Source organism: Haematobia irritans, chromosome 2 (genome assembly GCF_050003625.1).
Source record: "Haematobia irritans isolate KBUSLIRL chromosome 2, ASM5000362v1, whole genome shotgun sequence".
NCBI classification, from domain to species: Eukaryota; Metazoa; Arthropoda; class Insecta; order Diptera; family Muscidae; genus Haematobia; species Haematobia irritans.
Window position 1 is genome coordinate 229,358,950 of NC_134398.1, and position 23,368 is coordinate 229,382,317.

Sequence of the window (23,368 nt, forward strand, 5' to 3'; positions counted from 1 at the left end):
ATTGACGCAAACTTCATGACATATGCTGGTAGCGACATCTAGTGCTTTGCCGAGATAAATCAGTGCCTTAATCAGAATCAGGGATGATAACTATATTTTTGAAATGGTACTAAACTAGATTCGAAAATGTACTTTTTTTAAGCCAAAAGGTACTTTTTTCATTTTGGTTAAGGCCTTTTCCTGTTTGCTTATGAGATCAGTTAGGATAAAGTGGTTAGCATGCCACCTTGTGATACAGATTGTCATGATTTTATTGTGATACTTCCTGAAATAATGCTGTAATTCATAAATTGATAAATTCAGACGAGTACAATGTGTGAAAACGACCTAAAAATGGAATGGGTTATTGCTTGATTCTTTCCATTGTGGGAAGCAGTCTTGTAAACGACAGAGGAAATTCAAGAGAGCTGAGTCACTGGAGATGCCCACATAGGATCTGTTTCATTCGAACTCAGACGTATATATCACCATTGTATTTTAAATTCTTTGCATAGACAATCATCCTCTGAAAGCTTTACGCGTCCAAAATTTTCTGTTTGATGATGAGAGAAGTGTTCCAACTGTCTGTAAAGATAAAATTCTTTAAACTGACGTTCATATTTTAATTTAAGATTGAAAAGGTGTCAAATGTGTCGCGGGGTTACCACGGATACTAGTAGTATCAAAAAAGTACAAAAGTGTCAACTTTATCAACCGTGATCTGAATGCTCATTGATGTGTCTGACACAGAGAATGAATCCGATCTATTTTTGTCGGCGGCGGCTGACATTAAATTTTTGTCTCCGGCGGCGGCGGCTTGACGGCTAAGCCGATATAAATTTGTCAATTCGGCGGCGGACAATTATTCATTATAAAATCCATTTGAAGTTATTCGAATGGCAATGAGATTAGTTATACAAGCAATCTTACAATCAAATTTACATTTCGTTAAAATTTTCTGAGCTAAATTTTTGCGAAACTATTATAGCAGCTTGAAATTGATAGATTGTGGGTGGAAGGTTAAAAATTTTGGCAAAAAAATACGACAGTTGCTAATACATTTTGCTGATTTATATCGATCTTTTTGATTAATTGGCGGCTAAATTTGAGTCGAGATGAATCGACATATCCGGCGGCGGCGTCGACTGGCAAAAAATGGTCGGCGGCGACTGAAATCAGCGGCGCGACTCGGCGGATTCATTCTCTGGTCTGACGTTTAGATATAGTTGGAAGTTGTTCTTGTGCTCATACATTGAGAATTTGTAGTAAATCCACAAATATTTTTTTCTCTGCGTAACACCACTGTGTTTTTCAACGTGAATCATTATAAGGCGTCGTTCGTGTGTTTCGTTTTTTTTATTTCTATCGTTTTTGTTTATGCAAACTGTCGTGTTACAATTAGTTAGGTGTTAACCACGTTTTGTTTTCATATGTACACCATCGTTTGTTTGCATACATTTTTATAACATGCGGTTGCAGCAGCAGCGGCGGCGTATGATTAATATCGAATTTATTGTTACTCATTCGCCAGCACGTGCTTACTGATTATTCAGGCGTTAGCTGACTGCATTACAAAGCCACTAAAACAACCAAAACTCGGTGAAATGATTATCATTATAAGTGGGAAGGGAAATAATTCTATTGATTGTTAAATCTCCATACATTTTTATATTTTTGTTACTTTAAGGGGGTTTCCCTTTGAAATTGGAAAATGGGATGTTTATATCTTGTAGATTACACGTGCTCAAGCAAGTTAAATGAAAACTTAAATGTAAATAAGGAAATTAGAAACGAAACGAGAATACACTCAACAACAAAATTTCGCTTGAATTCAATGATTTTAACCTTTCTTTATGGATTTTGGTATTGTTTCCGAGTCATATATGCTATTTCTTTAAAATAAAATTAAAATTACAATAAAGATCTCATTTATCGAATTTTCAAAATAAAAAACAAAAAATCTTTTTCTTATTAAGATTCAAGATCCTCAAAATATGTTTTAGACTATATTTCAATCTTTTTATCTTTAGTCCAAAAATTCAATATCCCAGTTATTATTTCTATAGCGGCCATTTTCATGTAGCTCCGTTAGGTTTTAACTGTTAGTTAACTTTTACTGGAAAAGAAGATAGGATGACAGATATTTTCATAGAACAATTCAAAAATTTGGTTAGCTAACGTAGCACTAGGTTAGGTATAGGTTAGGTTAGGTTATGTGGCAGCCCGATGTATCAGGCTCACTTAGACTATTCAGTCCATTGTGATACCACAGTGGTGAACTTCTCTCTTATCACTGAGTGCTGCCCGATTCCATGTTAAGCTCAATGACAAGAGACCTACTTTTTATAGCCGAGTCCGAACGGCGTTCCACATTCCAGTGAAACAACTTAGAGAAGCTTTGAAACCCTCAGAAATGTCACCAGCATTACTGAGGTGGGATAATCCACCGCTGAAAAACTTTTTGGTGTTCGGTAGTAACAGGAATCGAACCCACGACCTTGTGTATGCAAGGCGGGCATGCTAACCATTGCACCACGGTAGCTCCATGGTGCAATGGTTAGCATTAGGTATAGCGGCAGCCCGATATTTCAGGCTCTCTTAGACAATTCAGTCCATTGTGATTCCACTGTGGTGAACTTCTCTCTTGTCACTGAGTGCTGCCCGATTCTATGTTAAGCTCAATGACAAGGGACCTCGTTTTTATAACCGAGTCCGAACGGCGTTCCACATAGCAGTGAAACCATTTAGAGAAGCTTTGAAACACTCAGAAATGTGACCAGCATTACTGAGGTGGGATAATCCATCACCGAAAAACTTTTTGGTGTTTGGTCGAAACAGGGTTTGAACCCACCGTGGGTCCCAGCATCAACAAAGCTTCATAAATTTAAGGAAAATTTGACTTCAAAGTTTTCCGACTTTAATGGATGGGCGCGAATTTCAAAAATTCCTGTGCTAAATTTAAAGAAAACTATTTTTAAAGCAAAGGTTATTAAAATTTTTAATAAAAATTGCTTTATTTTACAGAAAGATTTCCTTTAGATTGTGTGTCCTAAAATTTAGGTTACATAAACATTAATATTTGGTGAATTTTTTTTCAGTGTACAATTCTGTAGAAAAAAATTTAATATATAAATGGAAAAACTGCCTCAATTAATCTTTAATTTTTTTTGCAATATAACGATTAACTTTATTCTATATTTGTTTACTTACAGTATTATGACTTTGCCGATATAGCGGAGGATGCTGCCCGTCAATTTGCGGAATTCTTATCCGGTAGATTTCCATTATCTCCGCCCTCGGTTATTACTGATGAAATACGTGATGAAGTACGGCGTCGTGCCAATACCATTGCCAGTTATGCCCTCAATGAGGATGAACATTTGTTGGCATTTGCCTTGGCAGCACCGAGTATACATACGGTTGTGGTTAAATTTAAAGAAAACGTTACAGTAAGTATTAAAATGGCTAGTGATAAGAAAATGGAATATTAATAGAATTTTATGTTGTGTGTTTGGAAATATTTCAAAATATTTAATTAAAAATCATGGATAATTTGGAGAAATATACTCGAAATTAAAAGTGATCTCTCCAGGGCACTATAATCAATTTAACTCTATTTTAGTTTAGTAAAATTATTATCTTTTAGTTAAATTTTCTCCAATATGAGAATGTAAGGAAATTTTAATAGTTTTTTATGTACGTTAGTTAATTGAACTAAAGAACCCACCACTAAAGCAAATTTAATTCTATTGTACACAAAAAAAAACAATGGTCATTAATATAATAATCGTATTTCATAACTTTCATTTCATAAATAAAGGGTGATTCTTTTGAGGTTAGGATTTTCATGCATTAGTATTTGACAGATCACGTGGGATTTCAGACATGGTGTCAAAGAGAAAGATGCTCAGTATGCTTTGACATTTCATCATGAATAGACTTACGATCTGCCACAACGTCGAATTTTCAGTGAATGGGCCCTAGAAAAGTTGGCAGAAAATCCGCTTTTTTATCGACAAATTTTGTTCAGCGATGAGGCTCATTTCTGGTTGAATGGCTACGTAAATAAGCAAAATTGCCGCATTTGGAGTGAAGAGCAACCAGAAGCCGTTCAAGAACTGCCCATGCATCCCGAAAAATGCACTGTTTGGTGTGGTTTGTACGCTGGTGGAATCATTGGACCGTATTTTTTCAAAGATGCTGTTGGACGCAACGTTACGGTGAATGGCGATCGCTATCGTTCGATGCTAACAAACTTTTTGTTGCCAAAAATGGAAGAACTGAACTTGGTTGACATGTGGTTTCAACAAGATGGCGCTACATGCCACACAGCTCGCGATTCTATGGCCATTTTGAGGGAAAACTTCGGAGAACAATTCATCTCAAGAAATGGACCGGTAAGTTGGCCACCAAGATCATGCGATTTGACGCCTTTAGACTATTTTTTGTGGGGCTACGTCAAGTCTAAAGTCTACAGAAATAAGCCAGCAACTATTCCAGCTTTGGAAGACAACATTTCCGAAGAAATTCGGGCTATTCCGGCCGAAATGCTCGAAAAAGTTGCCCAAAATTGGACTTTCCGAATGGACCACCTAAGACGCAGCCGCGGTCAACATTTAAATGAAATTATCTTCAAAAAGTAAATGTCATGGACCAATCTAACGTTTCAAATAAAGAACCGATGAGATTTTGCAAATTTTATGCGTTTTTTTTAAAAAAAAGTTATCAAGCTCTTAACAAATCACCCTTTATAATGATATGTTTTATAATATTAATGAAATTTCATAAGTATTATGAACATATTCTATGAAAGAATAAGAATATGACCATTCATTAAAAAATTCTTATATTTATGAAATTTAGTTTAATTACCATTTTCATGCTGTTTTAATGATTTTCATCATGAATAGTATGAATAACATTCATAAATATAATAAAAAACTTTTCATTCATCTAAAAATGGGGTATTATAAAAGTAAAAAAACGATCATGAATAGAATGATGAGATTTCATAAGTGCTATGAATAATTTTCATTAATGGCACGAAAACCTTTCATGAATGCTATGAAATCTTTTCATAAAATTTAATGATTGCATTTCATAAATATTATTACAATTTTCATTAATTTCAAATTTATGAAATATGTTTCATAAATATAATGAACAGTTTCATTGGAACAAAATCAAGAACATTTTTCATAAATATGAAAAATTCATTACTATTATGAACACTCTGTGCAGGTCATGGAAATTATTATCTTTAAGTTAGTCTCCATTATGAGAAAGTTTCCATGAGTTATGTACGTTAGTTAAATGAACTAAAAAATTATACACAAAGCACTTCGTATGGCGCTAAAGAATTTTTTTTGCCATTATACGTAACATACGTAAAACGTAGTGGATTTAACCAGTTTCGACCGAACATAAAAAAGTTTTCAGCGGTGGTTTATCGCCTCTCAGTAATGCGGGTGATAGTTCTGAGCTGTCACTATACCTAACCTAACCATTTTACAAATTACACTGAAAAAAAAGAGTGTCGTGAAGGGTTTATGGGTTCAACCCCAGTTTCGACCAAACACCATTTTTTTCAGCGGTGGATTATCCCCTCTCAGTAATGCTGGTGAAAGTTCTGGGTGTTTCAAAGTTCCTCTAAGTGGTTTCACTGCAATGTGGAACGCCGTTCGGACTCGGCTATAAAAAGGAGGTTTGATTAAGATAGAAGGATTGAGCCTAACATAGCAACAGCACTCAGTGATAATAGAGAAGTTCAACACTGTGGTATCACAATGGACTGAATAGCCTGAAATATCGGGCTACCGCTATACCTAACCTATCCTAACATTAGAACTAATTTAGTTTGACTAAGGTCAACTTGGCTTTGATTTTGTAAAATTCTTCAAAATGAATGAAATTGTCTTTAAGTTTGTTGTCTTTTTGCATTTTGACTACAAAGCAATAAAGAGTTCAAAAATGCCCTACTTCAATTCTCCGCCTTCTCTGCCTCCGAATCATTAGAGTAAAAGTAAAATATTTGGAACCGGTAAAGCTTTTTTTTCAGTGTTGAAATATCTCTAGCACTACAACATTTTTAGAGAAACTAAATAAATTCTATTTTACAGATACCACCGGAGCAGGTCCACAATCGTGGATTTTTAGGCTCATACTGGCGTGAGCTTGGACATGCTTGGAATAGTACAGATGGTTCCCAAGAATGGGGAACACCATTTCGAGACTGTAATTTGTTAGTGAGTCGATGGTTGTGGCCCTTTAGAATATCCCTGGTAGAATCAAAATTCAAGTAAGTTTATTGGAACATATTAGAAAAACTGGAATTCAAACATAATTGTGTCTTGCCTTTGCCGTTCATTAGAATTGTGGCTGCTGCTTTTATTGCAGCCGATGAAGATGTTTGTAACGATGGTCTGGAACAAATATTTGGACGAAAACATGGGTATTTATATAAGTTCCACCCATTCATCATTCAATTTACTATTCTTATACATATATTTTTATTTTATGACATTTCTATTTGTTTCCAGTTGCGATCGTAATACCACCTTTTGTTTATTAACTGAAAATAAACCCGCCGCCACTAGAGACGTTTACACTTGCATTTGCCGAGAGTCATACTATTTACCGAATTCAACTTTACAAGGTTTTCGTGGTGATATTGTGGAAATGTCTGAAGGATTTGATAACTACTCGTGTATACCTTGTCCCGCTGGTTGTTCGAATTGTGATTCGAATGGTGTCTGTTTATTTGGCGAAGATCAAGAGTCTGTGTCATTGGAAAGTTTATTGAAAGTTTCCGTGGGCTCTGTACTAGGCGCATGCATCCTATGTTGTCTGGTATTGAGCGTTATTGTTTTCCAGCAAAGAAAATGCAAGGTTTGTATAAAGAATATCTCAAATAAGTAATACAAAATTTGGTAGGCAACTACATTTCGAATTCATGTAAATAGAAAAACAATTGTCCTCGCGAATGCAATTTTTGACAAACGAAATTCTCCTTCGTTATAAGGTGTATTCTTTAAGAGCATATGAATCCGAATTTATGACGAGCGATCCAACGATTGCTTTTAAAGAAAAATGTTTACAACGAAAAAAAAAAAAAAAATAAAGTTCAATCACCATACACATAAGTTCAATATGAAGTAACGCAAAAGAAAATTTTCATACCATTCGTCAAGATGGCGCTAATGATTTTCTTCTTTATTTTAGTTAATTTTTTCTTCTATGAGAGGGTATAATTTTGTGAACTGCAGTTAAAGATTAAAAATAGGGCATCAAATTTTTCTGGTTTTAACAATGCTTTATGGAAATCTCAAAATGTGGAATAGAATTTTGTTAAATTTTCGCAGGAAGTAGTTCATTCTTGCTATAAAATAGTTTACTTTTTTCTGTGTACTTCAATTTTAGACAGCTTTCGTTTGTCTAAAATTTCACCCCTCAGAAAACTCTTCTTTCAGTGTAGTACACGCTCTTATCTGCAAAGATTATTTTGTAATGAGAGTTATTGCTGGGGTCTCATGCCGCAATTTGAGAAAACAGAATTTGTTATAAGGATTGGTAAACATTCTAAATACTTTCACTGGGCGAATTCATTTTTTCAAGAGGCTTCGAATTACAAAATAAAGTCAAATTAAAATTCAAATAGCATACAATTGTAAATAATTGAAATGTTTATATTCAATAATGGCGCCTTTGTCTTATCAAAATATGTTTGACAATTTTAGCTGATTTTTTTTTTCTTTTCTTTAGGTTTCTTATATGTGAATTATTATGTCAATTAAAAAATTAATTGAAAGTCAATTTAAAAAATTATTGAAAGTCATTTACAAAATTAATTGTAAGTCAATTAAAAAATTAACTGCAAGTCAATTAAAAAAATAATTGATACTATAATTTTTGTGATTGATTTTTGTTTCAAGTAAAAAAAAAATTTTGTATCAATTAAATTTTTAATAGAGTATGTTTTAAAACTCAATTAAGACTTTAATGTGAAAAATTTTCGTGGAATTTTCCATGAATAAATCATAAATAAATTATTTTCAATTTTGGTTAAACTTTTATAATGTTTGGTATAATTTATTTTACGTATGTTGGGGATATTTTCCAAAAGGAAAAAATATTTTTTAATAATTATTTTATTATCATTGTAGCCATTAAGACATTTTTTTATGAATTAAATTATATATAATTTTTTCACAGGCCATTGCTTCGGGTATGTGGACTGTTCTGGAAACAATACTGCTGGGTATAGTACTACTTTATGCATCGGTAAGTATTTCCATTGCACTGCAATAACATGAAAACATAATTGCACATCTTTCTTGTAGGTTGCCATCCATTTTTTTCCTGCCTCTACGGAACGTTGCATCATCGAGCCATGGTTACGGGAGTTGGGATTTATAACTTGTTATGGTGCCATAATTTTAAAATTATATCGCCATTTAGTCGATTTTCGTACACGCAAAGCCCATCGTTGGGTATTGCGTGATGTGGATCTACTTAAATATTTGGGTACGATGGTATTTGCTGTAGCTTGTTACATGGCTGCTTTCACGGCCTCTTCCCTCGATCTCCTGAAAATCGCTCATTTGGAGAGTTTGCGTGAAGTGAATACAAATACGTGTCAGCCACTACATTGGGAATATGTGACGCAGCATAGTGAATTGCTTATTCTAGTGTTTGGACTCCATTTAGCGTATGCTAGTCGTAATGCCAATACGCAATTTAGGGTGAGTTGGTTTAAAAATACGTAATACGGTATTATCAGTTAAGCCCAGTATGAACCTCTAGAGAAGTTTTTTTTTGGGTTACTCATGCCTTGTTCAAGCAAATCGTAGGGGAATCTATCCGATATAAAAATAGTCAAGACATTTGTATGGGGTTATTCTCAAGGAATCAGCTGATCAAAATTCTTTCCATAGACCATTTGCATTTGAGCAGAACTTTGATTGTCGGTATTTGCTTAATGACATAGGCGTAGCTAAAGGGGTTTTATGGGTTTGTCATCTCCCCCTACCAAATTGAGTGGAATGGCTGCGCACTGCAAATAAACAAACTCATTGTGAATTATCAAACGATGTCTTTATATTTTCAAATTAAAATAGAGACATACCTTGATAATTCACCATGGTGTTGTTTATTTGCAGTGCGCAGTCATTCCACTCAATTGCGCAGTCAAGTGACTCAATTTCTTTTTGGAAAACGAGAATTACCGTACAAATCAGTCAATTTGCATTACAAAAAAGATGTGGATGTATAGAATTTTACATGTTACCTTCCTTGGTCTATGGAAAATATTGTAATCACCTGATAGCTTGAAACTACCATTCTAAATATGCCATGGACATGAATATAGTTTCAGTACTTTCAGATTGTCAATCCCGCATTACTAATTTATGCACCCAATATTAGCTCCGTTCGAGAACCAGATAATTTTTGATAATTATCAAACATTTTTACTGTAAGTCGTTCGTTTACACCAAAAAGCCAGCAAAAGAGAGCCGGAGAGACTACATTTGACAGTTAGATAGAGAAATTGCAACCTTTTGCTAGAGATTTTTTCCCCAGTAAAATTTTGCATCATACGTTGCGAGCTGGTTGTTGATAACAAACAAAGCACCAGTCCTCAACTACAACTGAAAGTTAAAAAAAGAGGATCAGTTTTCTGTTTTTAATATTTTAGAAGTTGAAAATTTGAATGTGCAAATAGTTACTGGATGTCGTTCGAGTATTTTTCAGCAATTTGAATCAAAGAGAGTAAAATACACTCTTACTCTCTTGCTAGTTTTATTGGATATTTTTACGGGAAAAGTACGCGATCAGACCTATTGAGTGTTCGTTTCGTTTGAATGTTTGTACATGAGTATTTCTAAGTTTTTTTTATTTTTTGCCTAAAGGTAAGTACTATGTTCGCTTTTCGCGTTGACATTTTCGTGGTTACTTTATTAAAACAGTTCAGTATAAAGCAGACAAATTAACTCAATTCATGCGCAATTTCTTGTTCCTCTAGATTTCGGCAAGATTTTACAGGAATAAGATTGTTTTCATTTATAATTTTGATTATTTAAGGAAAAGTAATCGCGAAAATAAAGTGGTTTTCAACTCGAAAACGGAACATACTAGTCACCTTAAGAATTAAATTAAAATTTAAAAATGTTATTAATTTTCCTCTACAAGTAAATAGTCGTTGTAGAAAGGTAATGGTGAGGTCCTTCAAATGGTGTATGAATGGGTCAAATCCAATACATCCGTTACGGATTTACAGGTTAAAACTTTTTGTAGCTTATACTACTACCGCATAAACAAATCACAAACGACAAAATCAGTCAAGACGATGTGTCAATGGATATTCATCATTTTTGTAGGGAATTTTAATAATGGCAATGCGTTGTTAAAATATGTATTGTTCCACATATTATTACGATTTTCATACGAGCTTTATTATTAAGTTACACAAGCCTGACTATATACAATATAGATCTGGCGGGGAGGGAGATGTTTAAAAAATAAAAGATTCAAAAGTCGTAACTGGCGATTCAAATCAAGGACTCTTGCTTTCGTTTGGTCCTATGGAAGATGGGTGTTTTTCTTGAACTATTTACAGGACATTAATCATTGCTGTTTATTTATTTGCAGGAACGCCAATTTCTCGAAGTTACGCTAATTATTGAATTCATTGTTTCTTCGGTGTTTTATATTCTTCGTTATATGTACCTACCTGTGATGAGTCCAAGTGCCATATTTTTGGCCCTATTCGTACGTTCTCAACTAACTAATACCATTGCATTGGGCTTGATATTCGTGCCAAAACTTTGGTATCAACATAAACAGGTAAGATGAGACGATTCAATTACGAGTGACAATTTTAAGTTTTATTTTTGATTTAGAAACGAATTTAGTTTTAATTGCGAAATACGACAAATGATAAAATTTTGAAATGATTCTTCAAAAAAAAGTATATGAAAATATTTCATACAATTAATGAATGCATACGATAATGCAAATAGTAAAAGGGAAACGGTTTTTTGAATTTGTTATACAACAAAGATGTTGTTTAAGACAGAAAATAATTGAGAAATAATGTGCTTTTTTAAAAGAATATTTTTTGTTTAATTAAATTTACATACATACATACTTATATAAAACTCGTATACATGTTGTACATGTATACATTGTAAAATACTAACCGAGCTATGAAGTTGCTGCAAGTGTTGCATTATATAACGTTTCGTTCCCATTTCCTGTTATGTTTGTTTATATATTCATATTTAGTTTTGTTTGTTTGATGAAAATAAAAATTATTATTCTTATTATTATTAGTTTTCCACGATCACAATATATAATTTTGAAGCATGTATTTAATTTATACGTATTGAACTACATATGCTGTATTTCTCATGGTTTCGCAATTCTAAATTGATATTTACCTTTAAGTTTATTGTTAATCCATTAGCATGTAAGTATTCTCATTGCCTTGATTAAAGAATGTAAAGCTCCTAGTGCATGTTTCTTACTATGTGTGATTGTGTACACTGTTTCCCATAAAAGAACGCAGAGAAATTAAACAATAGGTCGATACAAAAATAAGAAAAATCTAAACAGATAGGACTTAGCATGGCTGAATAAGGAGGTTGAATCACGATTGTTTACAATTTTAAGAAGTCAAAATCAGCTGATAAAAGAATCGTATGGCATTGGTAAAAGTGGCAATTATTTATTCTTTCAATTGTCCTGAAAAAATAATTCAAATCCAGAGAAAAATAAAGGTTCAAATTTAATTGCGTCACTTATGAGTGATTGTGAAGTGGATAATTCATCCGAGGAACGCCGATATGAGACAAATAAGACTATAATACCCACCAACGTTAAGAATGAAAGTCAGTCAAATGGATCTTCGCCATCTATTAACAAAACCAGTTTATGATGCAGTTTAAAAACTGATGTGCTTGGTATTTTGGGTCTGGAATATGTTATCAAGATACTCAAGTCATCGTTGAACAATTCTCCAGCTATGAATGCGCGAGTTTGTTTGAGATGCATTTGCTATGTAGTGTCATTTGGAGAGCTGCAATCACCATAAACATATGATTTTGACATCTTAAAATTTTGTCGAAATAAAAAAATTGTAATCATATGGGCCCATGATTTAACCTTCTTGTTCAGCCATGGGACTTACTATGCGTGAGGAAAGTACATATTAATGGTAGTGTATCATAATCAGCTATCTCCAACTGATTGTGGAGAAATACACACAAATGTCAAATACACAAAATTATGGTTGTCATATATTATAAATATGTGTGGCATCTCTAAACTAAAATACATGTCGAACTTTGTTTTTGTCAGCGAGGAGGAAATACAAGAGAACAAAAATGTGAAGCGAAACTGCGTCAGTAGGTGGCTGTCATGGGGAAAATTTCTCAAATATCATGCAGTTTTTGTCGGCGTTTCTTTCAAATGTCATAAAGTTTACGTCGGCGGCAGCCAGTTCTTTTCTTTGCTGGCTTTACGAAACTTAAGGAAAATACTTTGTAGTGACAAATGTTCTTTCTTATAAATATTTTTATTTTACTAAATTTTTTGACAATTTGAAATTATAACTGCCGATGCCTTTATAACTAATTTATCAAAACAGCGCTTTGACCGCAAAGTCGATAATAACAAAGTTGCATGCGTTGTGCGACATTTATACGGTTGACATTTGTTTTCTTTGCCGAAGAGAACTTTTCGTCCTCTTACATTTCCTACGACGTGGGGAAATATACACAAATGTCAAATACACAAAATAATGGTTGCAATATGTTATCAATCTGTGTGCCATCTAAACGTGGGTAAAGTGAAAGCTAAAGTGAAAACCAAATCAGTAAAAAAGGCATAAAATTATACATATTTGTTGTAAATTTTATTGTAACTTGAGGGGAATTGCCCAAAAGAAAATTTTCACAAAGGTTGTATTCCTTAAAATGGATTATTAAAGAAAAGTAATCGTGAAAAATGACGATTTTAGCGGCTAAACTCGAACTTAATACCCACCTTAAACTCATATATATCTGACAGGTGGAATTTTTGTTGTTGTAGCAGTGTCAGTACCTTTCACAAGATACAATTGCTAAAGGCACTATTACACAAACAGCATTTAAATAATCATGATACATGATACAATGATTATAAGGTAGCCTTACAATCATTGTATCATGATAGGATATACCGGATTAATGACATGTATTGCAAACAATCTCAGGTTGCTATCATTTCTAAACAGTTCGTCTGACTGCTGACAGATTTATTCTAGTGACAGTTCATTTTATTGTTTATAAACTTACTAAAGTATTTTAATCTAATGCATCCAGAAATAAAGTTATTCGGAATGCAATTCAAGTGCTACACTGTTAGAAAAATATGTTTTTCATATGTTCCGATATAAACAAAATGTGTTTCGGGCACGATTTTAAACCACAATATATTTAAGTGCGAACATGTAATGTTCCTAAACTAACACTAAATGTTTGGGACATCTATGTTAATATGTTAGAATATATTATGTTTGGGGTATCAATGTTTCATAAAAGTCATATGTGTGAATACAAACATATATAAATTTACAAATTTCGACTAAACATACATATGTTGTGATTTTTTATTCAAAGCGACAGAGAGAGTATAGAGAGAAATAGAGATGGAAACCGGGAGAGTTGACAAAAGATATCAATATAACACAGCAAAAGAGTCAAAAGAGAACAATTTCTGTGAAACCGCTTGTACGGTGTTTCGGAAAACTGTTTTATGATAAGGCCAAAAATTTGATATGTTTAAGTCTAAATATTATTTAATTTGAATAAAGAGAATATACATTCTGAACCAAGAGAATAGACATTTGAAAAACAAATAGCTTATGTTTTCGCCTTGAGAGCAGCATTTTATGTATGTGTGGACATGTGTTTTGTTTATCATTTTGGCATTATGGGCACAATTTTTTTCTTGGTTCGTTAAAAGAAATCAGGGGTCTTCATAAAAATAACGAAAGGGCGCTATACTCTTTTTAGAGTTGGGACAGTAAAATGAAATAAGGAGGAAATAGTGAAAAATTACACAGTAAAATGTAAAAAAACAAACTTTAGTTCCTCTTTATTAAAAAGTAGTCCACGAGGAGTTGACGGACACCATCAAATATAAAAGCGGGCATTAAGTTCGAGTTTTACAGCTAAAACAATTTAAAAAGTTTATTTTCTTTAAAATGAATTATTAAAGAAAAATAAAAGGAATTTTAGAGCGATGGTGTTAAATGCTAGTAAAAAACTGTTCACTCCTAAATAAATTTATGTTTATATTATAAAATTATGTATGTATGTTTATACTCGACTCCACGTTCTTCTTTTGTTAGTTTTTGAATTCCTTCCAAATTTTAAAGTTTTGTACAAAAACAGTTTTTTATTACAAGATTGTTATTTTTGCAATAAAAAATAATATTTTATCCAAAAATCAGTCAATTTCGTTTATATCAAGCACTGTTACTGACTATAAATCTTTAATAACACACATTTCGAAGTTTCATTTAAAAAAAATTAATATAGTATAAATATAAATGTGTAAATTAAAAAAAAAAAAACAAAAAAAAATGTTCGGTCGCAGCAGGGATTGAACCCACGACCCTTTGCATTCAAGGCAGACATGCTAACCACTGCTCCACGTGGCAAACAAATGTATGTTTCTGTTAAATAATGTTATGTTTGCATGGGCTCGTGGGCGCTGCAAACTATGCTATATAAATGTAACTTAAAACGATAATTATCTACTGGTGACTATAACAGCTACGTAGCCCAGTGGATAGTGTGTTGGCTTACAAACTGTATGGTCCTCGGTTCGATTCTCCGTGCAGGCGAAAGGTAAAATTTAAAAAATTTATAAAAGTGAATAATTTCTTCAACATTATTTGTATTACAGAGAAAGGTTCCAATAACTAAAAAATTTCGTGGAAGTGAAAATTACGAGTATGTTAGGGAATGAGCACAATCGTGTTTGGGAAAAATTCTTCCAAGCATATAATATTTTTGGCTCAAAATGCTTCCAAACATATAATATGTTCACATAAAACAAACATATTAATGCTTCGGCAGTATGCAATAATATATGTGCTTCCTGCAAAATATGTTTGGAACATATGTTAAAGAAGCGATTTTTTTTGAGCGTGTATGGTTTGATTGCTTTATATTTGGCTGGAAAACCACAAGTTAATAACGTTAGAGTCCTCCAATATTTAAATATGAACAAAATCTTTTGTTTCTATCTTGATACTGGCAGTGGTGCATCGCATTCAAACAGCGGACAAAAAAGAAACGGTAGCAACACCAGAAATGATCGGGAAAAGTGATGACCAGATTTGATCAAAATCCACGCCACAGTCTTACTTGCCAAAGACGTCATCTGAAAATTTACATCTTCAATTGGCCACCAGAACTCAAGCTCCGTCCATGGTAATGATGTGGGCTGCCGTAACGGCTGATGGTCGCTCGAATGTGTTTTTTACACCGATACAATATTAAAATATGATGTCTTTATCGCAATTGAAAAATTAAAATTTAGCTGTTGAACAATATTGTCAGATTTTTCAGTAATACCACCTTGTTGACAGTTCTACATATGTGTTTCAAAAATCAGCTGGGGTCATCTGATTGAAATGAATTGGTAATGGATTTTTTCTTCTTTATTTATAAAGCAGAAAAATATATATAAAGTATGTAGGGAAGCAGTGTACCACTTCAAAACATTTGTATCTTTAGCTCTTTCTAACTATATTCTGTCTGTTATCCTACTTCTAATTTTCCTTAAATAAAAGCTAAAACTTTTGGTTATGCTAAAAAATAATATATATAAAAAAATCGGTTTCCTATTAGTACGAACACATTAGAAAGTATTCTATTGGTCTACTACTATCTAAACTTTTTCAATCCTCAGTAAAATTCACAACTTCTATTTCGAATGAGAATTTATATTAAGAGTTTAACATGTCATTGGCAATTATTTATAGTTTTTTGTTTTTAACAATTTTATGTTATTTATTTATTTTTTTCTTTTAATTTTAGCGCGCTCATCAACAACACAATACTTAAAAAACAAAAAACTCATACATTCATACTCATACATACATACATATATATTCAGTCATCTCATCAACAATTTATGTTAAACCAGATGTAATACCTGTTATACAAATTTTTGTTTTGTGTGCGCTTCATCCTTTGATTTTGTATTTTTAATTTTGTTTTTAAGATTTGAGTTTTTTGTTTTGATTTTTTTAAATTATTTGTCCTTGGTTGTTTTCCTATCTGTGTGGTTTGCGGTGTTTTGGTTGCATCTTCATAGCTTGCAGGTCCGTTCCCTTGCCCATGATCTATCCTTACGTTTACCTGTGGATGCTTTCAAGGGTTCTCATGATGTTGGTCAACGGTTGGGTGGTGGCTACGCAGGTCTATGCCTAGGTGATCCTGATATCGGTGAGCTGACAATATCAGAGATGAGTCCCGAAGATATACGTGCTGAACTCAAAAGGTAATTAAGAAAATATGTTTTATGAAAAGGCAATAATTCGAAATAAATAATTTTGAAATTATTGAGGGATACGTTGATGCTGTCCGGCTGTCTAGATCACTGTCAAAGAAAAAAAAACATATTTTTGGAAAAATAGATTAAAATAATTTCTGCCTCAAATATGCATCAAGGGCCTAATGATAATTTTGTGACGGAGATCATGGGAATTATGTATCTGATTTCGACAAGCATGTTTTTATTTAAAAGTAAAACAACACTTTTGCGAGAAGAAAGCTACATATCATCCATCAAAAATTACATTATGCTCTTCACAACTGTTTACCCCTATTCATATGAGAATTATTGCCTTTTTTAGAGTACCATCAACCGATTTTTATTTGGTCAATTTGTATATAAAAATGTTTGAATTTTCTTCTTCAGACTGTACACTCAACTAGAAATATTGAAAAATAAAACTTTACGCCAGGACAATCCACATATCAGCAAAAGACGTGGTGGGCGTAAAGCTGGACATAGGCGTTTTTCCTTACAGGTAGGTCATAATAATGCTTATAATCACGATTTATATTACGTATTTCTTCCAAGTACATTTTTAATTTATTTAAACAAATACATATAGTTTTAATATAGCGAAGTATTTATAAAGAAAATACATATTTAGATTAAAGTGGTTCCTAGAATTTGTTATATTCCATTGAAGATAATACAGTACCATAATTACAATCCTCTGAAAATACTCCTTAATAGCTATGTCCCTGAATCCCAAGACCAGTTACGATTTCTTATGTAAATAAAAAATAAGTAATTGTATGAAGTGAAAGGTTCAACGTCGCATTAGATAAAAGTTGATATTAGGCATGGAAGAATTAGAAAGAGATGCTTTATTTATATCAGCTCTGAATAAATAATAAATCCTTACTTCTTTTAATTCATTTTAAGACCGGTATAATGTTCGATTTTCGCAGCGACAACAAGTTAATTGGTTCGGTTATTTGTTTTTAATTACAACCAGAAAAAAGTTAATCCATCATGAAAGAAAATGTAGGTTTATTTTAGAAAATTTTAACTATTAAATTTTACTAATTTAAACATGATACACATAAGTTTATAATTTTTTTCAAAACATTTATTAAAAATAATCATTTTTTCTGTTGTTTAAAATATTTAGTATTTTGAAAATTGTAGTTAAAATTTATTAAAATGGAAATTTTGATTTTATTCGGTCTTTCTTTTTTATTAAATAGAAAATATTTATTCAAGCTTGAGATCGTTTTTTGTATGTATTAGTTCATTTTATTCTTCAATATTTCGCAATTATCCATCAAAAAATGGAGCACTATTTCAGCAGGATTGTAAGGGAGAAAGGCAGCACCAACTGTTTACAAAACAACCGAATCAGCGCTGATTTTTGTGGGCGATGTCCCGATTTAGAGCAGCCTCTACATAGCGCTGATATAATTGCTCATTTCAATAACAATATTGCTAATTTCTGAGCAATATTATTATTGGTATGAAAGAAAACAGCACTACCTTTCGCGCATCTATACTGCATGAATTGGTTGCAATAACATAAACGATTGATCCTAAACTTGTTTGATTACTCGTTACGTTATTGCCGCCGATACATGCAGAGTGGATGCACTGTCTACTTTATTGTATACCAAAAAGCGCAACTAAATTTTACTACTGAAATATTTCTTGCTGGGTACGTTGAATTGTTTCATTTATTGTAGATCTACTCCTGATTAAGCAATTCAACATAATTACGAAATATTGAAGAATAAATGGAACTAATAAATATCAAATAAAAACGATCTCAAGCTTGAATAATTATTTTCTATTTAATTAGATATGTAATTATTTTCTATTGGATTTTCTATTTAATTTATTAAAATGTCTTAAGCACTATGTGAAACAGACACAATTGAAGAAAAATGTACTCATTTGAAAAACTTATGAACGCAATTTAAGTACACTTCACCCATTTTAGTACATTATGAACTATTTTCCAATTTAGTAAAATTGTGTACTTCATTTGTATAAAACTTTTTTTTTCTCATTTTTAGTTCATGTCATTTATATAAGCAAAAAATAATTAAAATAAGAAAAAATGTTCTCACATATGGGGAAATTTAACTAAAATCAACTAATTTTCATGAACTAAAATAAATTTAAATCGACTATAGAAAATTTCGTTTACTTTTTGCTGGGTGTAAAAATATACACTCAAAGAATGTATACATTCCAACGGAACGAAATTATCTTTTGTCATAAATTATTTAGATCAAATAAATCGGAATTTATGACGAGCAATTGTTTCTAATTTATTTGATTTATTTTTGAAGAAGATTTTCTACGTTAAAAGAAAAGGGAAAACTTTCCCTTCAGAGTAGTTTGAGGCAAACTCATTATTGTTAAGTTATTTCAAAACTTGGATTAGGACGACCCAAAATTGAGTCTTTATTCTAGAAGTTATTCTACAAATTATACACAATACGGTGCTATTATGAGAAAATATTACTAAATCAATACCGGTAGGATTTGTACAGATAATATGATATGGATATGGCACAGTTGCATTGATATTCGGCAGTCAGATTCTATATATACTTGCATAGTTAAACAATTTCAACAATAAAAAACAAAGTATTTTTTTATTAAGAAGCAACATTATCCCAACATTGCTACTTTCTTCAGGACCGAAATTCATCTTTACTAGAAAGTATTTTCTTTAAGAGCGAATTTTGACAATGATATTTTTTCAAATATTTTTTATTTTTTTTTTATTTTTTATTATTATTTCATTATGCGTGAAATGAAAACCTCATTTGTCTAAAAATTTTGTTGTAAGTTTATTATAATTTAGGCCGATAGCCTCTAGTTGCTAGTGCCCGTATAAATAAGCTTATTATAATTTGTAATTATAAAAAATTAAGTAATAAATAAAATTAAATATATATGTAAAATTGTCGGTATAATTTTCGATTGCATCAAAATATCTCTATACAATTACAAATAAATTTATTTTAAATGTTTTTAAAAACCAAGTCTGCCCTAAACATTTAGTCAGCGAAAAGAGCCTTTAATTTTCAATAAATATTTCATATTTAAATAAATATTTGATATTTACATCCGTCGTTTCGTTAGTGAATTCCAACCCCTTCTCGATGATTTTTTTATTGGAATATTTATTTTTTTGCCATATTTTTGATTATTTTTAAATTTAAAAAAAGTGAAGACACAGGAACACCACGACAAATATTTAAAATAATTTTAAAAATAATTACAAAACTAAATTAAAATATCACAGAAGTTTTTCCTAATGGCTACGACCACAGAAGATCGTACGTAAACCCATTGTATTTAATTTTTTGAGATTTCCATAATGCATTGTTAAAATAATGAAAATTTAGTAACTTTTTTGGATTTTTAACTACCATTTACGATATTCATCCTTCTCATAAAAGTACAAATGAACTAAAAATAAGGAAAACATCTATGGCGCCAAATCATTACCACTTTAAAAACGCTTACTATTTTTGAGAAGTGTACGAACAATATCTACTTCTCTACCTAGTATTGAACTTATTTCTCATTGAATATTATACCAACGTTTAGTTCATAAAATTTCGGAGACATACCTGGAATATAGAAAATTTCATTTATTTATTTATTATTCATATTCTTCATTTATTAAGAATATAAATTAAAACAAAATATGTGTTTTTTTTTGAAAAAATAGTGGTTTTATCTAAAAAAAAAAACACGGTGCGAATTAAACTAAGCTTTCATTTACAAATAAACAATTTGATTTTAGTAGAGAATAGAAATATGTTTACACTACTCAGGTTTTTTACCAACATTACTTTCATCTATGGTAAATATTATTTAAATTCCAATTTGCAGTTTTTTGAATTTTTGCTCAAAATATAATTTTTAATTTTGACTGCAGATTACTCAGAAGTACAGCAAATTTTCCGGAAAAACATATTTTTAGAAATAGCTCTATGATGTATTAAATACAACAAACTTAATTTCAATGAATTCGTAAGATTTTTTGTTGTACCTTAAAAGATGCGCACTGTTATTTAAGGCTTAAATTAAGGCAAATTTTCCGGAAATTAAGGCAAATTTTCCGGAAAAACATATTTTTAGAAATAGCGCTATGATGTATTAAATACAACAAACTTAATTTCAATGAATTCGTAAGATTTTTTTTGGTTGTATCTTAAAAGATGCGCACTGTTATTTAAGGCTTAAATTGTTCAATTGAAAATAAATTTTGCTATCATTCTTCAGTTTTCGATAATAGGGTTGAGCGTAACGCAGTTTGAAGTACGGTTTTTAAAGAGCGCAGATATTTTGTTTTACACAAAATTAAAAATGCGATCGTTAAAAGAAAACTTTTGTGGATAGCTCATAAAATATATTCATGTGCTAAACATAAACAGACCTATTTTAATTTCAATTTTTCGAAATCAATGCGATGTGAACCCCAAATTGTTATCATTTAGATCTATATCATTAAAAAAAAATTAAATATTATATAATATACCTATACATACAAACCCAAATATACCTATATAGATATTTATATTTTATTATGTAAATTTTCATGTGTTTCTCATCATAAACTGTATCACACACTCTCGTACCTTCGTTGTTGCCATATTTTGTTGTTATGAAACAAATCCTATTCTCAATCATAGAAAAAGGGAAGCAAAGATAAGGTAAGCAAAAATCCCATCTAATTAAAATCTCACAATAGACAAACCCCCCCACCACACCCTGTGTGATCCCTATAGCCAAGTGAAACTCTCACGACAGAGTGTGTAATGTATCCCGAATGTGTATGAGATGTGCTATGTTGTAAACACTATTACCTTAGTTTGGGTGAGAGAGGGAGGTATCGTGTAATCTATATGAAAATATGAGACCATTGTACGAATGGTTTTTTAAGCATTTGCATTTCTCTCCTTTAAAATCTGGTCATTTAGTATGTTTCCACAATGTACAAAACGTTAAACACCACATTCTACTACACTCTAATCGATCCCAATAACTATCTCACATTTCCCAATAATATCTCACAATTGCAAATTCTCTTAATTCTCCTGTAATAAATGTATCCTAATGAAAGATTTTAATTGGCCTACATTAGCAAAATTTGTTTCGAAAAGGCTTGCGTTAGTTTCTTCTATGTTGAAGCGATTGTTTTCTTTCAACTGTAAAAATCTGTACTAAATTATTTTATCATAAATCAAAAGACAAAAAAAAAATAATGAGTGACACTATCTGACTTACTTTTGTACTTCCGCGATTTTTTTCATATATATAATACCAACGTAGATATGTATATTCCCTATGTAATAAGCTGTATTCCCTATAGATATATTAGTATTATTTGTAATACCTCTTATCTCCTAATCTGTCTAATTTCACCCTCAGTATTTGTAAATATGCATGTTTTCTCAGTTTTAGATAAAACTTATTTTCTATTTTACTCGTAAAAATGAAATATACGATTCGAAAATGTATTAATCACATTCACTTTCAATTTTATTTAGGCCCTGAGTGCCAAGCATCGCAGTAACAAACATCATCAGGATATAGAAATAACAGAAGCTGAACCCTCCAGAACACCGGAAGATTCGGTGTGTAGCAATGAAGGACCCACAGATACCTATGCCGAGATATCAGGCATTTCTCACTCCATGTTATCCCATTCGGTTGTATCCCATTCAATGGCATCCCACAATAAATAGAAATAAATCCAATCGGAAAGCAACCCGAAAAATACTCGATCACAGCAACAGCAACAAAACTTAACTAAAAGAAATAGTAAACACAATAATAAAAATGTGTCATGTAAATAAATAATCAAAACAAAAGAAAATTATACAAACAATAAAGAATCGTATATATACACATATATTCATACATAATTACATCTATATATATATTTACAAATATATAACCAAAATTATAGAAAGATGTTTTGTTTTTAGTAAAAAAAGAGGCCAGAAAATGAATTACTTTATTTTACAAAAATAAAAAATTAAAGTATATATAAAAAAGCGAGGCGTATAGAAACAAAAAAATATAATAAAACCTTTGTATAAAATTTGATAATAATAAAAATAAATATGATAATTAAATTTGCGAAATAAATTAATTTTTATATTGTATTTTTAATTAAATTTTTCTTGGTTGTTCAACTATGAACACAAATATACATATATATAGATACATGGAAAAAGAAGAGAACACAGACATTGCTAGTATCGTATATAAAATATTTTATATGAATTAATTTGGTTAAAGTCTACACGAACGTCTCAATATGCATTCCAATATTTATTTATATATTGCAAATATTAAATTTACAAAATACAAAAACAAAAAAGCGTTCGAATATAATTTTACTTCACTTGTAAATTGAATTAAGTTTGAAAACACTTTTTGTGCATATTAAAACTCTTATCTCAAAACGGTTGACCAGACACATTATACAACTTTTTTATTTGTCTTTTATTACAACTGAGTGAAACTCGTCCAGTAATTCTATACTAATTTACAATAAATACTAATTGAATTATCCTAGTAATGCTGGTGTTTTGTGTAATAAAATAAAAGTCAAATAAAAAAACAATATAAAACTACTAATGTATTGACACTATTACTAAAACAACTTCCAAATATATATAACACTTTCAGATACACAAAAAACAAAAATTTCTGATTCAATCACGAAAATAATTGATTCAGCTAATTTTTTAATTGATACATATGGTTCAATCACAGAAATGATAGTATCAATTTAAAAATTAAT

General features: G+C 31.2%; 1 protein-coding gene across 6 annotated transcripts in view; it reads left to right on the forward strand.

The window, feature by feature from the left end:
- Nucleotides 1-22,528, forward strand: part of smog (G-protein coupled receptor 158 smog) — a 56,106-nt gene extending 33,578 nt beyond the window's left edge. For 2 of the 6 annotated variants that reach the window (XM_075297766.1, XM_075297767.1), the window contains exons 4-14: nt 3,192-3,428; nt 6,099-6,277; nt 6,350-6,430; nt 6,519-6,867; nt 8,191-8,259; nt 8,319-8,720; nt 10,627-10,821; nt 16,358-16,536; nt 16,957-17,068; nt 21,246-21,266; nt 22,104-22,528. In XM_075297766.1, coding sequence (XP_075153881.1) covers nt 3,192-3,428; nt 6,099-6,277; nt 6,350-6,430; nt 6,519-6,867; nt 8,191-8,259; nt 8,319-8,720; nt 10,627-10,821; nt 16,358-16,536; nt 16,957-17,068; nt 21,246-21,266; nt 22,104-22,301 — 2,022 coding nt within the window. In that variant the 3' untranslated portion in view covers nt 22,302-22,528. Of the gene's footprint in view, nt 1-3,191; nt 3,429-6,098; nt 6,278-6,349; nt 6,431-6,518; nt 6,868-8,190; nt 8,260-8,318; nt 8,721-10,626; nt 10,822-16,350; nt 16,537-16,956; nt 17,069-21,245; nt 21,267-22,103 lie in introns of those variants that run through there. The other 4 variants (XM_075297769.1, XM_075297768.1, XM_075297770.1 and 1 more) reach the window with 4 other exon arrangements.
- Nucleotides 22,529-23,368: the final 840 nt, after the last annotated feature.